The sequence below is a fragment of the Penicillium taxi genome (genome assembly GCF_028828555.1).
Source record: "Penicillium taxi strain IBT 34144 chromosome Unknown utg000006l_segment0_segment0, whole genome shotgun sequence".
NCBI classification, from domain to species: domain Eukaryota; kingdom Fungi; phylum Ascomycota; class Eurotiomycetes; order Eurotiales; family Aspergillaceae; genus Penicillium; species Penicillium taxi.
The window spans coordinates 1170652-1192049 of NW_026643208.1; the positions used below are offsets into that span (position 1 = coordinate 1170652).

A 21398-nucleotide genomic window follows, 5' to 3' on the forward strand; every position below is an offset into this window, starting at 1 on the left:
TTACTGATTCACCTTGTTTCAGATTGAATATTAGAAAGTACCATAACAAATTTCATTTTCCATTTTCTCCATTTTCTTTCAAAATGGCTGCTTCCACTACATCGCGCGCACCTCCCGATGCGACTTCCCCTGTTGGTCGTTCTTCACTCGGTTTCCTCCGTCGCTCCAAATCAACTGAACCCGTCGGTGAACGCAAACCTTCTCTGAGTCGCAGAAAGATGAACAAAACACAAGCCATGGAGGAGGAACTACGTCGCCAGCGTGAATCTTACGCGCCGAAAATCGCCCCGCGACTCCCTGATCTCCCTTCGGCCCCACAGCTCGATACGTTTGGTGGTGAGAACAATGCGAAACCGGTCGTACTGCGTCCTCAGGACTCTTTAAGTCCTGTTGCTGCTTCCGGCCCTGTTGATCCTTATGCCCGTAACGAGAGCATGACCCATCGCGGTCGTTACAGCTACGCCAGCAGTGCCATCAGTACCGTCAACAGCCCTCGTCGAGTGCGCCGTCGCAAGGACCCTACCCCATACAAGTAAGTTTTTCCATGTATTTTACGCGATATATGTATCTCTCCTAACTTGATTAGTGTGTTGGTGATCGGCGCGCGCAATTCCGGGAAAACGACATTCCTAAACTTTCTCCGCAAGTCGTTGACTATGCCCCCGCATAAACACCCCACACGGACCCCGGAGGAACTTGAAGAGCTTGAGCGCCAGACCTCCGTCTATGAGGGGTTCACCTCCCAGTATCTGGAGACTGAAATAGATGGAGAACGCGTAGGATTGACGCTGTGGGATTCCACGGGATTGGAGCGCAGCATTGTTGACATACAGCTGCGCGCCGTGACCGGCTTTTTGGAAAGCAAGTTCGAGGAGACACTGGCTGAGGAGATGAAGGTTGTGCGTTCCCCTGGCGCCCGCGACACTCACATCCACTGCACATTTTTGCTGCTGGACCCCGTTGATCTGGACCAGAACATTTCTGCCGCTGAACGCTTCGCCAACGGCACACCCAAAGACACTGATACCCCTGTGCTGGGCGTGTTGGACCAAAACCTGGATCTGCAGGTGCTTCGCACCATTCTCGGCAAAACCACCGTGGTGCCGGTCATCAGCAAGGCCGATACCATCACCTCTGTCCACATGGCCTACCTGCGCAAGGCTGTTTGGAACAGTCTGAAGAAAGCTAACATCGACCCACTGGACATTTTGACTTTGGAGGACCCAGAAGAGTACACCTCGTCTGAGAGCGCCGATGATGATGAGGAGGAGGAGGAGGAAGAGAAGGAGAAGGTAGAGGCTGTGATTGAACTACCGCAGACTGAGTCCTCTGAGTCCAATGATCCCGCGACCGGCGATGAATCAGAGAAGCCCACTCCGACCTCACCTCAAAGCAAAAGCTCGCGCAAGTCTACTTTGTCTGTGTCTGAAGGACCTGGCAACCCTAACGTGCCATTCTCCATCCTGTCGCCGGACCCACACTCCCTCGCATCGGGTGAAGAACCGGTCGGACGACGATTCCCATGGGGTTTTGCTGACCCGTACGACGCAGAGCACTGCGACTTTGTGCGTCTCAAGGATGCGGTATTCACAGAGTGGCGATCGGAGTTGCGCGAGGCTAGTCGTGTGATCTGGTACGAGCGTTGGAGAACCAACCGCCTCAACCGTAATGGAGAGCCCGTTCCGGCCAAACAAGCCTCCGGCTTCGGTGGTCGTATGGGGCCGAGTCGCTTACGATAAACACAGTTTCTGTTTTTGCTTTTACTTCCTGCTTTGCTCCAGTGCTTTCTCATACCCTTTCCCCCTTCGCTTCTGCGGTTGACTTTCCACCGACTATTTTCTTGCTCGATTTGTCTTCCCTGCATTTCTATTCTCCAAAACGAGTCCCAACTTTCACTTCAGCTTGATACTTGATATGTTTTTTTTTTCCAGAAATTCCATCTTTTGAACTGGATTCTTTCCACAAAGTAGCCTTTAACCAATAATATTGCATGTCAGACGAGTCCTGTAGAAGCGAAGAAGCGAAGAAGCGGCTGAAGTTGTATTGTAAATACGAGCTGAGCTGCAGGTGACTAATTCCCCTCTTTCATCTTCTCCTTACAGCTCTGAATTTGGATGATAAATATATACATTTCATGATCTGGAGTGTCGGCTCTTGGAACGTAATGTCGCTTCAAGTCCATGACCCACGGTCGCGCACCCGATCCAAGTCTCCAGGCCACCGCGAGCACTCCCGGTCGCGAGACAACAGACCACACTCCCCCACAAACTCACGTTCTCACTCTCGTCAACGCTCCAAATCCCCTGCAATTGCAATCGCCCAGCCGCGAAAGTATGACGTGAGAGAAGATGAGGCCCAATACAAACGCAAAGAGAGCACACGACATGAGGACTCGATCCGCGCCTCTCGCAGCCCTGCACGCTACGACGTTCGACACTCCAATCCAGACGAGCACCGCAGTCGAGATAGATCGCGCCGACCGGATGATCGATACGACGGTCGCTATGACCATTCAGACGACGACCACATGAGAGTGGTACAGCCGCGTGAACACACCCGCTCGCATCAGCGCATGTCCTCCACTAGCGGCCGCAATTCAAGACGTTCTTCCCCCGATTCATCAGACGATGAACATCTCGCCTATGGCGATGGTCCGGGTAGTCATCCTAGCTATGCCCAACCGGGGAGATACCAGTATGCGCAGCCGTCGCAATTCACCCACGCGCAGCCTACTCCGCGCCAGTCCGACACGCAGATCGATTGGGCTTCTGTGCCCGAATGCGAACGACCAGGCTTCGTGCCCCCGTCTTCGTCTTCACAGGCTCAACCGAGTCCCTCTGGCCCTGGAATGCCGGGTGCTTTCCCTTCTGGCCCTACAGCTCCGACTTTCCCCATGCCTCAGTATTCAGGCACCCAGCAGACTCATTACGCGCCGGTGACTGCGCATGGAGGAACTGTACCGTCTCATCAGCGTGTGCCTTCTACGGGCGATCCAGGCTATGCCACCTCGAACTCCGCCTATGCTCAGCCGAATAGTTATCAGTATGCGCAGGTTGATCCAAAGGTTCGCTATACTTCCAAGACTCAGCCTAAGGTGCCGTATACTGCTTCGGCGCAGGAACAATTCTCTCAAACTTCGGATCATGCAAATTCTGAGCAGTTTGCGAAGATGCCTGAGCAGCCGAGTTATCCCATTCGGTATACTGAGGAGCCCCAGTTCGGAGACAAACACTCTTCGTTGCAGCCGCAGCTGCCACCGCGGCCCAACCAGCATCAATTTGTGGAAATCACCCCCGGTGGTGGGAGACGTCCACATAGCCTGTCTGTGTCGTCGGCTAATAACCTCGCTGTTGCTGGGGCCCCGCAATCAGGCTATCATCCACCTGCCAGTCCCTTGTTGGAGCCATATCAGGGTACTTACCAGTCAATGTCGCCGATGCCTTCTCCCATTGTCATTCCGTCTATCAAAGACGATGAAATCTCCGACGTAGAGCTGGATGGGGCAGCTTCCAACTCAGAAACACGGCGAAAGAAGCACATGCGAACTAGATCGAGTGACAATGAAGCTCGCTACCGGAGCAGTAATGAAAAGATCAGGGAGAAGTCACGAGACCGAGGAGATCGTGATCACAACCACCGAAAGGAAGATAAACATCGCAGTCGCCCAAGCACCCACGACCGACACGACTCAAGCTCGTCTCTGGCAGCAGGCGACTCCCTCGTCCTAATATCACCGACAACCTCACGAAAACGCGTCTCATTCTACGATGCAGACGCCGACGCCGAAGCGATGAAAAATGCCCTCAACCACGCCCGCAGCATCGACAACAAAACTCTCATTCACGTCCTACCCCCACTAAGCAGCGACGAAATCCTCCTCCTGCGGCATGAGTACAAAAACCGCGTCAAGATGCACGGCAAAGGAGTCAATCTCGCCAAACACCTCCGTCTGAAACTGGGCAGTTCCTCCTTTGCCAAAGTCTGCTATGCCACTGCCCTCGGCCGCTGGGAATCAGAGGCATACTGGGCTAACTGCTACTACCAAGTCGGAACATCCCGCCGCGAACTGCTTATTGAATCACTAACCGGCCGCTCCAATGCTGCAATCCGAGAGATCAAGGCTGCGTTTCGCGATACCCGCTACGATAACAGTCTTGAGCGGTGCATGAGAGCCGAGCTGCGCGCAGACAAGTTCCGCACTGCGATCCTTCTCGCCCTGCAAGAGCGTCGCCAGGGTGATCGTGATCCGATAGATCTTCGCCTCGTCCGCCAGGATGTATCTGATCTGCACCGCGCGCTAGTTGCTCGCGAAGGCGGTGAAACCGCCATGATCGAGATCATTGTCGTGCGGAGCGACGCACACCTGCGCGAAGTACTTCGCAGCTACGAGGGTATATACGGGCAGAATTTTGCGCGGGCGATGATAGCGAAATCAAGGAATCTAATAGTAAGATCTTCATTCTACTAGCTCTTTGAATACAGAAACTAATTTACGCTCTAGGGAGAAACACTCGCTCATATCCTCAATGGCGCTATAAATCGTCCCATGCGGGACGCCCTCCTCCTCCACCAAGCTCTTCGCGAATCGCGTTCCGGCCGTGAACGTTCTGAACTGCTAATATCCCGCCTCGTTCGTCTGCACTGGGAACCGCGGCATATGGAACTAGTCAAGAGCGAGTATCGACGTCGATACGGCGATCTGATTGAGGAGGCGATCGCGGAAGAAGTCCTAACAACGAGCGGCGGCAGTGAATGGGGAGAATTTTGTATTGAACTCGTTCACAGTTCGAGGCCTTGATTGTTCATCTCTTTTCTGCACTTCTTTGTCTCTAGTTCGGCTCTGTTCCGTTCGTTTTTCTTTTTTTTTTTTTTTTTTTTTTTTTTTTTTTTTTCGTTTGATCCGATATATATCAATGAATCACTACAGCTTATTTTTTGACTTGAGCATGACTTTTTGCCTTTTCAGAGATCAGTTAGTCTATTCTCTTTTTTTTCTTGTTCTTTCGATCTTCCTGTCCAGGTCTTTTCCGCGGTGGACCTCTTGAAGGAGAATCCGAAGCCGCGATGAACCTTTTATATATATCTATATGCCTATTCTCATAATTTAGTCTTTTTAGCTCCTCGACACTTTCCGCTTCTAGTCCTGCTCTATTACTGTCTACTGCCGCTGCTAGAGGCGATTTCTGTTAATAACGCAGCTAAAAGATGTGAAACGCTAGTTTTTTTTTTTAACATGGTATTGTGCCGAAGGTTGGATGTGTTTTGTGACACCAGGGCGGGATACCGAGTCTGACTTTGGAAACATAGACTATTTAGAGATAGGTAGATACTAGGTTGTAGTACGTACTTTGTAAGGTTATCTGGTTGTAGTAAGCCGACATGGCAGCTGTCTCGGGCTAATATCGGAGCTATCGGATTTCAAAAATGACCAATGCACACTTCTACGCTTTTGTTTTTTCTTCTCAGATGGCACGAGACTCGGGTGAATATAATCAAACGCCATGTTCCAAGGCTCTTTGCATGCTGCATAATGTGCTAGGTAGCTAGGGGAACCCAGGCACCTGGCATTTTTGCATATGTTTGAAAGGGTTGGATTTGGCTTGGCTTGGGCTTAGGGCTAGTATTGATTAGGTAGGACACGGATCAAACCGTGTTTTATGACTTGGGCTCAGACCGTCAAGCAATGTCAAGGATTCCAGGGCTTGAGTCTATCTCATGTGCCTGGCTCTACTTTCTGGGGATGGATATGGAAAATAATTGGCTTTTGTATTCGAAGATGTCGGTGAGGCTCCCAAGGTTCCAGCTCGTATGCTGGATTCCAAGGTTACTTTCGGAACTTGGAACCTCGATATTCAAGTCTCCATGGATCCAACCATGCTTGAGTTCAGTGTTCTGCGTTGAAGTAGTCCCTGGTATATTGGAATTATTACCTGGTATACAGTTTATACTCCGTGTCTTGGTACATGTGCGAAGTATAGAACATGACCGAAATATCTACGGATGTTACATCGTGCCGTCTGGAAAGGGCTCCAAAATTCAACATTGCAATTGTTTACGGATATACAGTCAGATCTTTATCTACAATGGATGATTTGTCGTCTTTCCCATTGTAATGTACTGGATACTCGATCTATCACAATCGTTATCGAGAGAAGGAGGTTGGTGTGCGGGCCAAGTACTAGCTACTTATACTACAGCGTTGAATACCGGAATGCATCAAGTACTCGATACCTGGTACCTGTTTCCAGGGCCTGTTTCACGGCGGTCAAAGGTCAACTGGTTCCACGAGCTAAGTTCTGACGCGTTAAAAGGGATAAGCTGCAAGGGGAGCCTCTCCGATTTGACTCCTGAACGCCATGAGTTGAATCTGCAGGTCCCCAAGACCGGTTTTGAATGCCATGTTTTCATAGAATGCTCCTTCTTTACTGTTTTACGACTCTACAGATCTACTGACTCTACTCTTTTGCTTGCTATACTTCTACCCCCTATTGTAATTAAATTCCTCGGCTGATCGTCATTTCCCCGCATTGATCGGACTAATTAGTGAGACTTTTAGATCTTTAGATGCTACCAAGTAAATGCTAACTATAGCGACCTGTAGTGCATAGAGCGCATGATGGTATCACGCTCTTGCCCTATGTAGTCAACAGACAACCTTCCTGGAGGAACTTCATTTCTTCCAACTTGCACTTGGAAGATAGCGCACTCGTTTATTCCATCCCTATTTGTTGCATTGCTCTTTTCAAGTCATCTGCATTCATTTAGTCTTTGCCCAGACTTCACAGTCCCATTAGTTTTACTGAGTTTCATACTATACTCCACCGTTGATCCCCCGCATAGACGTTGATGATCGGTCATACTTCCAACTAGTTCAAGGGTATTCGGAGATAGATCTCCAAACGGAGTAATCCAGGTGAATTAACGGACTCTATTTCTCCCTTGAAACCATCCCCTCGCATCCGTTTTTCCCGTCTCCTTGCTGTCTGCCGTCCAGCCGATGCAGGCCGCATGAGATCTGAATTTGGGACTGACGATCAGCAGGCTTCGTGCTCGGAACCCTTTTATGGCTTTATTTTCAATAATTACAGTCTCCATTGCACTAAGCCTCGTTCACTCGTGCCCACTGGACTCTAGAGTCGAAGCATTCTGGTTTCTGGCATGCGGGCTGACCTATACTTCTCTCCTTGCCAGTGAGACCCCCCTTCTCTCCAAATAATCCACTATAAAAATATCCCTGGCATGCCAGTAAACAAGTTGATATTATTTTTTTCTCCTGCAACGCGTCCTTCCGAGTTGCTTGTACAGCTGAGACCTTCTCCGAACTAATTATTGCTTTTACTATTTTTTTTTTCCTTTGCTGATTCCACCTCACACTCCTTTGTTATCTTCTGTTCGCCATACATAATTCACACGCATACTCTTTGGTTGATCGTTGATCCCGTCCAATCCTTTCCCAAGTTTTTCTCCATTCGCCATAATGCAGTTGTCGCATATTGGCCTGCTGCTCGCGTCTTGGGCCACTTCGGTCCTGGCTATATCGTCCTTTGAGCCTGCTCGTCCGCCATCGTTGCCTCTGGCGGTTCGATCTCCGTACCTGAGCACTTGGCTCAATGCTGGCAGTGATGGTGGTAATGGTGGGTACTTGGCTGGTGAATGGCCTACCTTCTGGCAGTAAGTTGATATTGATACCCGTACATATGGACTACCACTAATGATTTGAACAGGAACCAAGTCACTGGGTGGTGTGGATTGGTTCGTGTTGACGGTGTGACCTACACTTGGATGGGCTTGCCTGGCTCGACTACCGTTAACCAGACTAATTTCGAGTATACCTCGACTAAGAGCATTTTTACCATGAACGTGGAGGACAAGTTGGTCCTGAACATTACTTTCTTGTCCCCCATTACGCCAGATGATTTCAAGCGCCAATCTCTTGTTTTTTCATATCTGGACATTGAGGTTGCTTCTCTGGACGGTGCTGAGCACGATGTCCAAGTTTATGCGGATATCTCTGCAGGTGAGTTTTGACGATATTGCCCACACATTTATAATGTTGCATTTCGTTATTAACGTTGTTTAGAATGGGTCACGGGAGACCGAAGTGCAATTGCGCAATGGGATTATGGTACGAACGATGGGGTTGCATACCACAGGGTGTATCGTCAAACCCAGCTGGCCTTCTCAGAAATTAATCAACAGGCTGAGTGGGGCTACTGGTACTGGACCACTGACGCTTCTACTTCAACGACCTACCAATCCGGCAGAGATACGGTGGTTCGTGGCCAGTTCTCGTCTAACGGCACTCTTCCCAACTCCGCTGACACTAACTACCGCGCCGTCTCGAATGAGTGGCCCGTCTTTGGGTTTTCAAAGAACCTGGGAAAAGTGACCAGCTCCCCAGTTAACACGTTGTTTTCACTTGGCCTGACTCAGGATGAGGCGATTCAGTTCGAGGGCAAAGAGGCTTATGCCCCTGTGCAATCTCTGTGGAAGGCATACTTTGATACCGATGTGGCTGCAGCTACCTTCTTCCACAAGGACTATAGCACTGCCAGCGATTTATCAACTACATTTGATAACAAAGTGGCCGCAGACTCTATCACCTCCGGCGGTGAAGATTATTTGGTGCTTACCTCCCTGTCAGCCCGACAAGCATTCGGTGCCACCCAGCTGTGTGGAACTGAGGACGAGAAGTACCTGTTCCTGAAAGAAATCTCATCCGATGGCAACTTGAACACTGTCGACGTTATCTTTCCGGCCTATCCAGTTTTCTTGTACGCCAACCCAGAGTTGTTGAAGCTGGTGTTGGACCCGCTCTTCGAGAACCAGGAGGCTGGCCGTTACCCCAACACTTACTCTATGCACGATATGGGCTCAAGCTACCCCAACGCAACTGGCCACAAGGATGGATCTGACGAAGCGATGCCCTTAGAGGAGTGTGGAAACATGCTCATCATGACTTTGGCATATGCCCAGAAGGCTGATAATTGGGATTACGTGTCTGACCACTACAAATTACTCAACCAGTGGACCGGTTACCTTGTGAATGAGGCCCTGTACCCAGCGAGCCAGATCTCTACAGATGACTTTGCAGGATCTCTAGCGTGAGTTTGAGCATTCCCAAGCTGTGATGCGGCTACTAACAGACGCAATTAGCAATCAAACCAACCTCGCCCTCAAGGGTATGATTGGAATCCAGGCGATGGCCGTCATTGCCAATGAGACTGGTCACTACGCCGACGCCGCCAACTACTCTCAGATTGCCACGCAGTACATTGCTGAGTGGCAGGATCTCGCAATCAACAAGGCTGCCAGCCCACCGCACACAACTCTCAGCTATGGCAACGCCAGCAGCCACGGTCTTCTGTACAACCTGTACTGTGATAAACAGTTAGGGCTGAACCTCGTTCCAGAATCAGTCTACACCATGCAGAGCACGTTCTACCCGACAATTGCGAACAAGTATGGTGTACCTCTCGACACACGTCACACTCTCACCAAGGGTAAGATCTTCCTTCTTTCTCGATGAAAAACTCTTACTAATGTTATCAACAGCTGATTGGCAGCTATTTGCTGCAGCCATCGCGTCAGCCGATACCAGGAATGAGATTATCGCGGACCTTGCAGTTTGGGTCAATGAGACACCTACCAACCGTCCCTTGACAGATTTATACGATACTATCACTGGAGAGTAAGTTTCATCCTCTATACCTCACACTGAATAGATCAATCATGGCTAACCATTCCCAGCTACCCCTCTTCCGGACCCACTTTTGTCGCCCGACCTGTTATTGGCGGCTCTTTTGCTCCCCTCTTGGTTTCTTCATAAGCCCGCTGTCCCTACTGTATATTATATTATATATTATTCTTGACCGCATTACTTTCCAACCACAAAGTGCCTATTTAGTTGTCCTTGTGAAGAGATGCAGACTGCTCTGCTCAGCGTATGTGGACTCAAAGCCTTGAAGGTCGTAACGCTTGGTAGTTACCCAGGTAAGGTGTAGGTGCTCCTTGCTCTCTTGATCTTACGGGCTTTTATAAACAGAACTGGTATGGTACTGTTGGAATATGGAACAAAACAGTCATGTGATCAAATTGTTACTATATAATAGATAACAAACTAAGAATGAAAACCAGACTTTACAACCACTTCAAAGGCCACACAGATATCATAGGGGCGTAAAGCGTTACCTATGATAGGTGTCAGAAGTGGGCGTTAGCCTCATCACCTTTATCGAAAAGCTATTTCACACTTGATACAGGTGTACCGACAGGTACCTTGGTATCTACACCGCTATCCACAACATTCTCTTCCTGAACTGTCTAACACCATTCTCGTACGCTGACAACCTCCAATATCTACACAAAAAAAAAGCAACTCCTTCATTTTGGCCCGTCGGCCTATTTATATTAAGAAAAAGTAGCTGATAGCTTCTCTTAATTGAACTTGTCATCCTTTTATGCAAGGACCATGCCAATTGTTTCTGTAGCTCATATCGTTTTTGCACTTATGCTTGATAGGTTCTATCCCATTTTAGATACTGCTCACCTTTACCATTATCCCTCTTGGAAAAGGGAAACTGGAACTTGAACTTTGACCTTGGTTTTTGAAATGGGTTGTTACTTCAATTATGGATGTCTGTGAGATAAGGAATTGGATGTACCATTTAAGAAAATATAGCAAGAGCAGTGTCATCATTGTGAATCGATGTAATCGTTAATCAGGTCCCCGCGTAAGTTACTCATTCCAGTTATCGAACGAACGGATCAGGTCTAGAAGGGAGTTAGCAAGTCAGTCACAATCACTACAGCCTGTAAGAAAAAGAACATACCATAATAGACCATCATTCCCTCAAGATGCACATCCAGTGAGATCCGCTCGTCAACGGTGTGGACATTAACCCTTCCCCCCGCGCGAGACGGGCTCCACCGATATATATTCTTCGAGAGAGACCAGTAGAAGTGCGTGTCTGTGTTTCCGGTCATGAAAGCGCCCGTGACAACGACGGTCGGCGTCGAGCTTGATGTCTCACTCGATCTAGCAGTCTTCTCGAGCGGGTTAGCATGCGACTCGAAGACGCTGCGCGTAACACCCGCAAACCTAGCCCAGGTATTTGACGTGAGAGGATTGGTAGGGGAAATCGGGGCTGGGACAAGGGGGTCATTGAGAGGGTGGAGGGTTAGAGTGCGGACGTCCGAGTCAGACAAGACAGGACTTGGAAGACCGGGAAAATTGACGAGTAGGGTGATATTGTGACGCTTCGCGATAGGCGTGATGATGCGAAATGCGCGATCACGAATCAAATCAGGCGTCTGGTGCAGTGCTACACGGTAGTTTACAGTCGCGGAGATCTTCTCAGGCAGCGCATTCGTCTTAACACCGCCGTGAAACAGATCTGCCGCCTGTGATGACTGAAGCGTGTAGCGCACGGAGGGACCGCGCGATGCAGCCACAGCTTCACCCAGCGTAGCGGGGTCAGTGCTGTTCAGTTTTGCCGAGAGCCACGACTCGACGTGCTCAGGCGAGTAGCGCGCTTGACACTCGAGCATGCTGTACGCCGGGTGCGACGAGTCCAGCCAAGCCGTGAATAGATCTTTCCGCTCAAGCTCGTACAGAATCTCAGACATGATGCCGATGCCCGTATGCGCTGGTGGCACGGAGCTGTGGCCGCCCGGAACAGCGAGGTCAAGGACGATATCTACCGCGCCCTTCTCGCCGACGCCTGGAAGCGCGTAGATGACTTCGTTGTCGCCGCTGCCGAGACTCTGGAGGCCCATGCCGCCCTCGTCGAGGATGAACTCGAAGCTGTCCTTGCCGTATATCTCTTCGAGAGCTGGCGCGATCGTGCCAGCGCCTAGCGAACCGCGTGACTCCTCGTCGAAGCCAAATGCCAGCACGACTGTGCGATTGGCTTGCCAGTTCTGCGTGATAAGGTCTTCTAAAACGGACAGTAGTCCTATCAACACGTTCTTGCAGTCGCTCGCGCCGCGGCCCCAGAGCCACTCGCCGTCGAAAGCGCCAGCGAAGGGTGGGTATGTCCAGTCAGATGGGTCGTCGATTGGAACGACGTCCTGGTGTGCCATAAAGAGAAGTGGCTTGCGGGTTGTATCTTTGCCTTTGAATGTGTATACCAGGCCGAGACGGTTGATATGCTCCACTTCAGCGTGTTTGTGTCTGTAGCCGTCAGGTCGTCGTCATATGCGTTGATTCTACTCGGTACATACACTAGGGGAAACAGTTCTTCCAGTAACGTTTGGAATTCCGCAAAATTCGCAAATGCCTCATCGTATGGATCCTTTGCATAGTCGCCGACGGTGGTGTCTACCTGCACAGCTTTAGACAGCCGATATACCTGGCGAGCGCGAGATGCCTCATCCTCGAGAAAAGTCAATGCATCATGGAAGCCATCGTTGGGCTCAGCGACCTTTGCTGCTTGTGGGCAGGTATCGTGTTTGGAGCGGGAGAGATCGGCATCGAAGATGGTCTGCTGTGTGGGGATGTTCAGGGCAATGGATGGCAAGGCCAATCCCAATAGAGCAAAGGCTCTCATTGTTTTATATTAAATTTTTTAGTTCGAATTGAAGGATCCTGAAGGATTGTAATGAAGATTTAATGGGGGCTTTGAAACGGGTCATAGGCCATATGAAGCGATAGCTGCTATTCAGCTGTTTTCTATACATCACATGACGTACTTCAGTTACACGAGGAACCAATATTATGCATAGACAACGCACGGGAACTGGTGTGTTCGATGTTGTGCTTATCTTTCCCCCTCACTCTAGCGGCCGATGCCGTCGCATGTCTGTATTTGGACAATGTTAGCCGAGTTGTCGGCAGAGCGAGATGTTGTTATCCGAGAGATGAAAAAGCATTATTATTATATTAACATTGTTATATTAGCTATCCTGCTACTCAATTCCTCAAGAAGAAAGAACAAAATTGATCAATAAAATGTCGAATTTCTCAGCCAATCAGATCCATTTCCTCCCGAAGCTTCTTTCGGGCCCGTCCCGTGATCTATGACTAATCATTGGTTGTTTTGATAATAACGCCCGAAAATGGAATATTTAGACTAATACCTATTTAAACCAATTAGATAGCTTTTCCAACAAATGATAAATCCGATATGATGGCGCCACTGTGTTGGAATTGCTCTCGGAGACTGCTCTAGCTCATTTATCGATTTTCATTGTTCAGCACACCATAGACAGCTTCTTCGGGAACTTGGAAGTCTCTTAACCCTGTGAATTATACCAGCTGGTTATTATGGCTTAAGCTCTGCTGCATCAAGTCTAAAGAGCTTCAAATGGAGCTTCTTGTGAAACTCCTTCTGGGTAATAAGATCGGCTTTAAGAGCCACCTGCTTCAATTGCCTAGTGATATTAGCTCTCGTAGACATTTTCCAGTGCGTTTTCGTTAGTGTGTAATCTAGTCTGAACCTTTAGTACTAGCTTAAACAGTTGTTGAGCCAGTGTTGATATCACAAAGTACTATCTTACCACATGAAGTATGAAACCTGATTAATAGGTGCGGCATAAAACTCGTTCCACTTCAGGTTTGTAACCCTATCACTACCATCCTTTATTTTCTGGAGAGCTCTTAGGAAACGTCCTTTTAATATATATCAAGTAGATGAGCTATTATAGAATATATGAGTTTAAAAAAAAGAGGCAAAACAGGAGATCTACCATAGATGCTATTTGGGTTAGATAGGTGTAACGGTGTGGGGAAAAACGCCAGTGAGAACTTGGCATCAAGCTATTTACAGGGCGGTCGAATCCCAGTTGAATTGGTGACGAGCCAACTACGACGTAATGTTCACTGGAGAACCAACGTCGATCACTGGTCTTTGTTGAAGGCAAATTCAGCGGTCGGGAGCCAAGCGAGCCGGCGATGGATCAAAGATTGATCGCCCGACGATCACGAAGCGTAGGATTTGCATATTTGATGACCCCTGTTTTAAGTACCCTGACGGATCTTCAACAATTGTTTTTGGAATACACTGGATGATCCCTCACTCTGTTGATATCTGTAGTCTATCTCAACATTAGTTCTTCTCTTGTTTACGGTCATCCATCTGTATTGGATTCAACACTTACAATATGATAGTTTCCCAGCTTCAACTATTAATTTTGTATAGCTCACCCCCACCCAAAAAGGACAGTACCCTTTATTGGTAGTGACAAATAGCTTATGTTCCCGAGGAATTTGTTTCTGGGGCATCTTAAAAGTACGGAGTATACTAAGACCTAAAGCAGCGAATGATTAACTCAGTGGCGACATGGCTTAATGGAAGCCAGTATTTATAAATGCAGCACGAATCAGACCTGCAAAAGGGTCTGTTTTATGCTGCCATATCTATGATTCTTGAAGCCCTAGCATTTCTGTATTTTTTTTTGTTCTGATCAGGATTAGAGATATATGAGCGACTAGACGGCCTCGTCTTCAAATTTCATGTAGAGCATGTAGTAGATGATTATTTGTTATTCTGTTTCATTGGTTGGAATACTGGTAAGCATTAGTGTTCCACAAAAGCGGTTAGAGTTATAAGCCAATTATAGCTCTCGATTCTACTCCACTTTGTATACGCTTAAACTACAGTGGAATAAAAGGGGCTCTAACGGTTGACGACGGAAACAGTCGAAAAGTACTGAAGTAATTACAAAGTAGTTCGGTTGAGTTAATTCCCGAACTTCGAACTCGTTTCGTATTTTCATGTTTTCATATTTTCAGCCCTAACACTACACAGTAGTTCCTTAGCTACGGTTCTCAGGAATGGGATGGTCCACTAGTTGACTCCATAATTCAGTGAATTAGTGTTTCAGAGCTACACCAAATAACTTAAATGTCATAATATCCATTTTCAAGCTCCATAAAATGGTGGGGCTTGAACCCCGTAGCGTTCACGTTCATGTTCACGGGAATGTCAGATCCTGACCTTTTACTTTGTTATTACTTCTGTTCTTTTCTTCTTTTCTGAACTCTTCTTACCTTGAGCTATCCTTATTTTCCATCCTTGAAGGTGAAGCCTCGGTGTATATTTTATATCTCAATCCCATTCATTTTACAACATTCAACAACACTCCATATACTGGACTTTTTTTCTTCTGTCAAACCTTACAAACTTCATTCACTTTCCACTCTCCTGCTCGACTATATTCACCAGTTCAATCATGCGTTCTCAACTCCTTGCCGTTCTGGCCTCCCTGTCGCTCGCTTCGGCTACCTCCACTCTCGGCTGCTACTCAACTGTCTCCGGCCTAACCGAGACAGAAACATTTCAATTCCAGTCTATTAGCTACTGTTCCAACCGCTGTGACGGGGCCAGCTACTCATATGCCGTCCTTCAAGGCACAGAGTGTTCATGCACCAACGATGCACCACTCTCTTCGGCCAAGGTAGCTTCCAGCGAATGCGATACCGCATGTCAGGGATGGCCCGTCGACAACTGTAAGTGGCTAATAAAAACAACCAAAAAAAAAAAAAAAAAAAAAAAAACAGTTAAATCATATAAACAAAGCGCTCATCAAATCAATAGGTGGTGGCGACGATACCTACTCGGTCGTTAGTACTTCTGACATCATCGTTGATTCAGCCTCCGACGCCACAACCGCAGCCTCCTCCAGCATCCCTACTAGCATCGCTGCTGCTACTGTCATCGTCGCCCCGGCTACTGTTAATACTTCCCTTATGCCAACTGGTATTATTACCGCTCCCTCTAGTGTGGGCGTTGTGAGCTCTACGATTGTCAAGTCTGCTTCGGCTATTGCTACTGCTACTGGATCCAGCACTCCGACTCCTACTACCAATGCTGCTGGCTCTCTTCGAGTCGGCTCTGTTGCCGGTGTCGTTGTTGCAGGTCTGGGCTTGATGCTGTAATGGGTGCCATTTGTACATTTTGGAGAGTGCTCAGGGTTGTGGTTGGCTTCGTGCTTGTATTATTATTATTATTATTATTATTATTGCCGCCGTTGTTGCTGTTGCTGCTACTGTTTTATATCCCTGATATTTCTGATTCGCGTCTCTGTTTTGGAAAGAGCGGACGTGATTTGCTTAAGTCGCACTGTTGATTTGCTGTGCAAGTCGAACAGTTTCGATTGATGTGGTCTATCTAAGCTGGGACTTGGATGTCTGCATTAATCAACTTCGCTCGTTGGGAAGATTGGTGGGAAAAAACACACAAAAAGAAAACCTCTGTTAGACGCAGATTCGTATGCATCCGAATCCCAGGCGGGTTTTGATAGATACAATGCCATGGATAACAGAAGATGGAGTGCCCAAAAGAACATAAAGCTAAGATAATTAAACTATACACCCGAAAACCTCGGTAAAAAAAAAAAAATGTGCGAGAAGATAAGGATGTCTACTAATTGCAAACACTCTCATTAACGGTTCTTTGGATAGTTTTTACCCAGTTTTATACCCACAAACGGTTGTGGGATAGGTTGTCCAGAACTGATACAATGTTAGCTCAATTTAGAAAGAAGAAAAGTGAGGACTTACTCATAATAATTTCTGGCGACAGTTCGGGCGCGGTCCTTCAGAGCTTGCGCTTGTCGATAAGGCTTGAAGACCGGACCGCCATCTACGGCTGGGCATTCTCGGTCTGCTTCGAGGATAAGGGCCCATTTGAATCCGTGGGTGCCCACCAAGTCCAGGAGCCGTTGATCCTCTTCTGTTGTCCAATGAGCACTATGACCTTGACGAGGAGCCCGTGTGGGATTCTCGGCCTCACGAGAAGTGTTCCGAGCAGCCCACGCAGTGTCGCGGTCCCGGCTCAGTGGGCCGGGTAACTGCTTCCGTGCGTCGTACGGAGTGTTGTCGCTCATCTTCGGGTTGTGTGCTAGAGTCAGCACGAGGACGCTTGGCTGGGGAGCGCGAAGAACCCGCGTCCGATTGAATGGGAGATACCCGTGTTGCTGATTTCTGAGCCGCAAAAATGTTGCCACTGCTACTTTGACGTGGCGGCCCATTAGTTCGACGCTGTGAAAGATGTTGGCGACCTTTTAAGATTGTTTCGTATATGTCATCTGAGCTGGCGGGTGAGTGAGTCTCAAGATGTGTCGTAGGGCGCTTCGAGGGATGTTCCTCGCGATGAGTCTCGGGATGACTTTCAGGCGTATCATTGTCAAGCTCATCTTCCAAGTGGAAACTATCGACGAGGGTCTCAGACTCTGCAAGGGTAGTATCTAAACGAGAGTTCTCTTGCAATTCACCCAAGGCAGAGAGTTTTTCTCTGAATGGAAAAGTTAGCATTGCTAAAAGACGACTTCGACTTGGACCTACATCATGCTATTGTCAGTGCCGGGAATTTCAAAGGACCGGTCATTGATCTTTTTGATGAGATCAGGTGTCACGTCCTCAACTGATGGCTGGGACTTAACACTCGACTTCAGGCTGTCGCTGACAGCTGCCAGAAGGCGTGCGGTATTCAACACGATGCGGGTCCAGGGGTATGCAGACATTAGTTCTGTAATGTCCAACTTGTCTTCGAAGATGACGATGAGAAGCAAGTCCTCCAGGTCCTGCACTCTCTCCAACACTTTATCGTGGAAACGAGTCGGCATGCGGTTGTCTCCATTCAGGAACTGGGAAGTCGAGGCGAATCCCCTAATATAGCGAACAAAGTTGTCTTTACTTCCCACTTGTTCTTTGAAGACTTGTTGTAGAGTGGCAGCCGGGTCAAACACCTTCTCCTTTTGGCGTGTCTCCAATTCGGCAATAAAAAATTGAGTGCGGATCTCTAAAGCTAGATCAAACACAGCACCCTCAAGCTTTTCGCTGAGTTGTGGAGGTACGAATGAAGCAGGAAATATGCCTTCAAGGGCCCGCACGGTCTCTTTCGCATCCTCAGACTTGGGAATTGCAAAGAGCACCTCCAGGGCAAGCCGAGCACAGTTTGCACTGTACAGGATCGGTGTGGGTGCCCAGTATATTTTACCATTTTTGGTAAGCGACGGAATCATTTCGGCTACGCCGGTCACATCGATGAACATGTTTTCGGTAAATTTACCCATGCGTTCTCTCAGTTTGGCATCCAATTTGGTGAGACGCCGATTTGTAGATTCGTTAGGACCCGCTAGACGTGCCTCCTGGGCGAACTTTACAGCGAGTGCCGGGCGCTTGTGGTCGGAGATCAGCATGTTCAGCATAAGAGTGGACGCTTGTTGCAAGTCGCCCAGCTCATCGATTAACTCGATGGGATCGACATGTGTCTCATAGTCACAGGAAGATTCGCGATTAGCACTTGGAGATGACTCATGGGTAGGGGATTCATCCTCAGGGGATCTCCTTGAGTATGAGGAGGATGGAGAGTCAAGCTTTCGGGAAGAGTCCATGTGAGAGTCCTTTCGCGAAGAGTCCTTGTGAGAAGAATAATCCTTACGCGAAGATAAATCCTTACGCGAAGAAGAAGACTCTCTTTGGTACGAAGAGTGGCGACTCTCATCAGAATCACTGCCTTCATTTGCTAGACGGCATTAGTATGGCAACGGAAAGTAAAAAAAAGTGGCATAAAATTGGCAAGGAGATGTAGCCGTGTAAGACGTGTAGTATGTAATGGAGACGCGAGGTACCCCGCCAAAAAGTGCATACTGCGGAAATAAAGGCTTTGTTGACATCCAAGAACTCACAGTTTTGACTCTGCAGACGCGCCGGGGTGGTGGGTCCCAATGCACCAGACATGGAGGCGGTGAGGGAGTATATACAGTTGAAAGGAGGATGACAGGTATTTGCTGCCGTAGGAATGACAGAATCAATGGAATTGAAGCTGGGAAACAGAGCAACTGTTTCAAGCTTAAGGTGCGAGCTGTGAGAAATAAGAGCGAAACTTCGTGAGATGGTGCAAAGAGAAGAGTAAACAATGGTGGATACCCGCTTAACCCTAGTTGCTCTAGGCGGTAAGCACTACACGCTAATCCTATTCGGGTAATTCTGGGTGTGAATACCCTAATACCCTAATACCCTACCAACTATGAATTCGATTGCTATCAAAACAGTGCAAACATGATTGATGCAAACTCGCACTCACTATGCCGCAACTACCGTTAAATCAATGGATCAATCAATACAATAGGCCCTCGAGTAAAAACTCAGCTAAGAAACTCGTTGGTAGAGCCATGCGCAAAAAGCTAGAAATGCTGCCACTTTAACATACCAGCGGTAATTCTACACAGAAGGTCACCTGGGCATATTCTTTGATAATATATGGCATTATTAGATGTAAGCTCAATTATCATGGATTCCTCGAGTACCTGACTCGAACGTGGTATAGATGCTCGTGAACACAGACCAGGGATATAATTGAAGATACCATTAACTAGGCATACGTTGATATGCCGATTTTTTGAACAGGAACAAGCTCGAAACATCACATACATGATTTTATTCATCTATAAATGCAACATTCAGAAGAACCCTTCTATTAAGTAGATGACGCCGAAGATGAGGAATGCCGTGGCACCACCCAGTGTCACTGTGAAAGGTTAGGTTAGCCACCGAGTCGTAAGCAAATCGGAAGAGAAGGGGAATACATACCAACGCGCATACTGACACGGCCGGCAATCGCACGGCCACCGATGACAGCGGCAGCAGTGCAAATGCCGTGACCGGTGATTGCACCGATCGTCACCCACCAGTAGTCCTGACCGGCGGCCATGGCAATGGTGGCGATCTGACTACGGTCTCCCCATTCACCGAGGAAGGTCATGACGAAGGTTTGCACCCACGCAGGGCTGAGGAGGAGGGAGAACAGGTTGCTGACGCCGTTCATCATGTCGTTGAAACGGCGACGGTGGCTGGGGGAGGTGCCACGAGAGGAAGAAGAAGAAACACTCTCTGGGGGAGAAGGGAGTCGGTTGTGCGAGCCACGAGACTTAGGGCGGCCACCGGCGCGGCCAGCCTCTAGATTATGAGGGGTGACGGAGGAGCGACGACGACCCAGGCGAATTTGCTCCTGTTCCTTCTCCTCCAGCTCCATCTCCACTTCGCGCATTTCCTCGCCCACGCCTTCGTCAGGGGACATCTCGCGGCCTTCCTTGAGCATCTTGGCGCCGAAGACCAAGAACAGAATACCTGCCATGAACTTGGTGAGGGTTTTGGGAATGAGTGTGGGCACGGCGTGGCCAAGAACGGCCGAGAGAATAGTCATGGTGATTAGGGCAGAGAAGGCGGAACTGAAGACGACCAGACGTGGGTGTCTCATGGCCATCAGGGCTGCGACGAGGAATGTTTTGTCGCCGATCTCAGAGACGATAATCATGGTAAATGAAAATATCAGAGAGTGAAGTCCATCACTTTCCACCGGTACTGAGCTCTTGCTGTAGGTGCTAGACGAAGTGGAAGAGCCCAAGCCACTAGAGCCGAGCTCCGCAGCCAGGGGATCGGACTTGGCTTGAGAGGGAGACTTGGGATGAGGGATATCGTGTGGCTTTCCAGGAAGATCGGCCGGTTTCTAGCCGAGTGTTAGCGATAGGGTTTATAGGGCTTGTCAAGTATACAAACATACCTCGAGCATTCCAAGGGTATCTGCATCAGCAGACTGGCTTCCACTTCCAGACACCTCGCCGCTGTCAGCAGCAGACAACTTTTTGGTCTCGCTGTGCGGCAGGGGGGCGCCTCTTTAGGTGCACCAGGCACCTTCTCCGTCTTCAGAGTATCTTTCGCCTTATCCGATACTTTATTCTCAGTGCCCCTAGTGCCTTCTTTAGGACCCGCTCGGGTAGGGTCATCCATGACGCCGCTGTTCGACTGCGGGATAGATTTTCCGTCGATACCGACATGATCTGAGGAGGGGACAACAAGTTCTATAGAGTCATCACCTCCCTTGGTGTTTTTGCGATCCCGCTCTGCATTCGTTTCAACCCACGGACCCGCATGTGGTCTGCCATCTTTGCCGTCCACGGGGGCATCCACAGGTTTTGGCGCAGGGTCAGCATCGACATACCGCGAGTCGAGGCTATAAGCTGGGCGAGATGGCGAAGCAGTTGGCTTGATGCTCGACTTGATGGGTGTTACCGCATTGGAGAGCGCCGGAAGGAGGAGAAGGATTAGAGAGGAGGATAAGTTGACCCTCATTATGGACGAGAGGAATTGGTCGGAGGATCAGTGAGAGTTAGGAAAAGTACGATATAAGAGTCGTGTTTTTTAAAATCGCTTTGAAAATAAATGAATCGGTCGGGGAGTGTTGATGCCACGAATACGAAAATAAGTAGAGGCGGGTGACGCAGCGAGAGCAAAAATGGACTAGCCTTTGCATGCAAGAGAGATTGAAAAGTTATTAAGACAGATTATCCCGGAATTGAAGAGAGAAACGAATGAAGACGGGGTTAGAGAGTGTTGCAAGTTATTACTGTTGCTTTCTGCAAAGGGGCTCCACGTGATCCCGCCGGAAGCGGCC

At 48.6% G+C, this 21398-nt stretch overlaps 7 protein-coding genes across 7 annotated transcripts; 4 read left to right on the plus strand and 3 right to left on the minus strand.

The window, feature by feature from the left end:
* Positions 1-83: 83 nt before the first annotated feature.
* Positions 84-1739, plus strand: aspE (septin; the record flags this gene model as incomplete). Its single annotated transcript, XM_057212209.1, has 2 exons — positions 84-532; positions 587-1739. The coding sequence occupies 2 exons, from the start codon at positions 84-86 to the stop codon at positions 1737-1739; spliced, it is 1602 nt and encodes a 533-aa protein (XP_057059072.1).
* Positions 1740-2164: 425 nt separating this feature from the next.
* On the plus strand, positions 2165-4798 carry anxc4 (annexin ANXC4; the record flags this gene model as incomplete). Its single annotated transcript, XM_057212210.1, has 2 exons — positions 2165-4447; positions 4502-4798. The coding sequence occupies 2 exons, from the start codon at positions 2165-2167 to the stop codon at positions 4796-4798; spliced, it is 2580 nt and encodes an 859-aa protein (XP_057059073.1).
* Positions 4799-7477: 2679 nt separating this feature from the next.
* gta1 (glutaminase GtaA) lies at positions 7478-9829 on the plus strand (the record flags this gene model as incomplete). The annotated part of the gene is made up of 6 exons (XM_057212211.1): positions 7478-7671; positions 7725-8017; positions 8081-9104; positions 9157-9503; positions 9556-9691; positions 9751-9829. The coding sequence occupies 6 exons, from the start codon at positions 7478-7480 to the stop codon at positions 9827-9829; spliced, it is 2073 nt and encodes a 690-aa protein (XP_057059074.1).
* Positions 9830-10738: 909 nt separating this feature from the next.
* On the minus strand, positions 10739-12551 carry cps1 (Gly-Xaa carboxypeptidase; the record flags this gene model as incomplete). Its single annotated transcript, XM_057212212.1, has 3 exons — positions 10739-10773; positions 10833-12175; positions 12226-12551. The coding sequence occupies 3 exons, from the start codon at positions 12549-12551 to the stop codon at positions 10739-10741; spliced, it is 1704 nt and encodes a 567-aa protein (XP_057059075.1).
* Positions 12552-15174: 2623 nt separating this feature from the next.
* On the plus strand, positions 15175-15880 carry N7495_009562 (WSC domain-containing protein; the record flags this gene model as incomplete). Its single annotated transcript, XM_057212213.1, has 2 exons — positions 15175-15451; positions 15540-15880. 2 exons carry the CDS (start codon positions 15175-15177, stop codon positions 15878-15880), a joined length of 618 nt encoding a protein of 205 aa, XP_057059076.1.
* Positions 15881-16386: 506 nt separating this feature from the next.
* Positions 16387-18339, minus strand: N7495_009563 (uncharacterized protein; the record flags this gene model as incomplete). Its single annotated transcript, XM_057212214.1, has 4 exons — positions 16387-16456; positions 16505-16869; positions 16913-17237; positions 17288-18339. 4 exons carry the CDS (start codon positions 18337-18339, stop codon positions 16387-16389), a joined length of 1812 nt encoding a protein of 603 aa, XP_057059077.1.
* A 1068-nt stretch (positions 18340-19407) lies between these two features.
* On the minus strand, positions 19408-21076 carry N7495_009564 (TMEM165/GDT1 family protein; the record flags this gene model as incomplete). The annotated part of the gene is made up of 3 exons (XM_057212215.1): positions 19408-19475; positions 19538-20453; positions 20504-21076. 3 exons carry the CDS (start codon positions 21074-21076, stop codon positions 19408-19410), a joined length of 1557 nt encoding a protein of 518 aa, XP_057059078.1.
* Between the last annotated feature and the right edge of the window lie 322 nt (positions 21077-21398).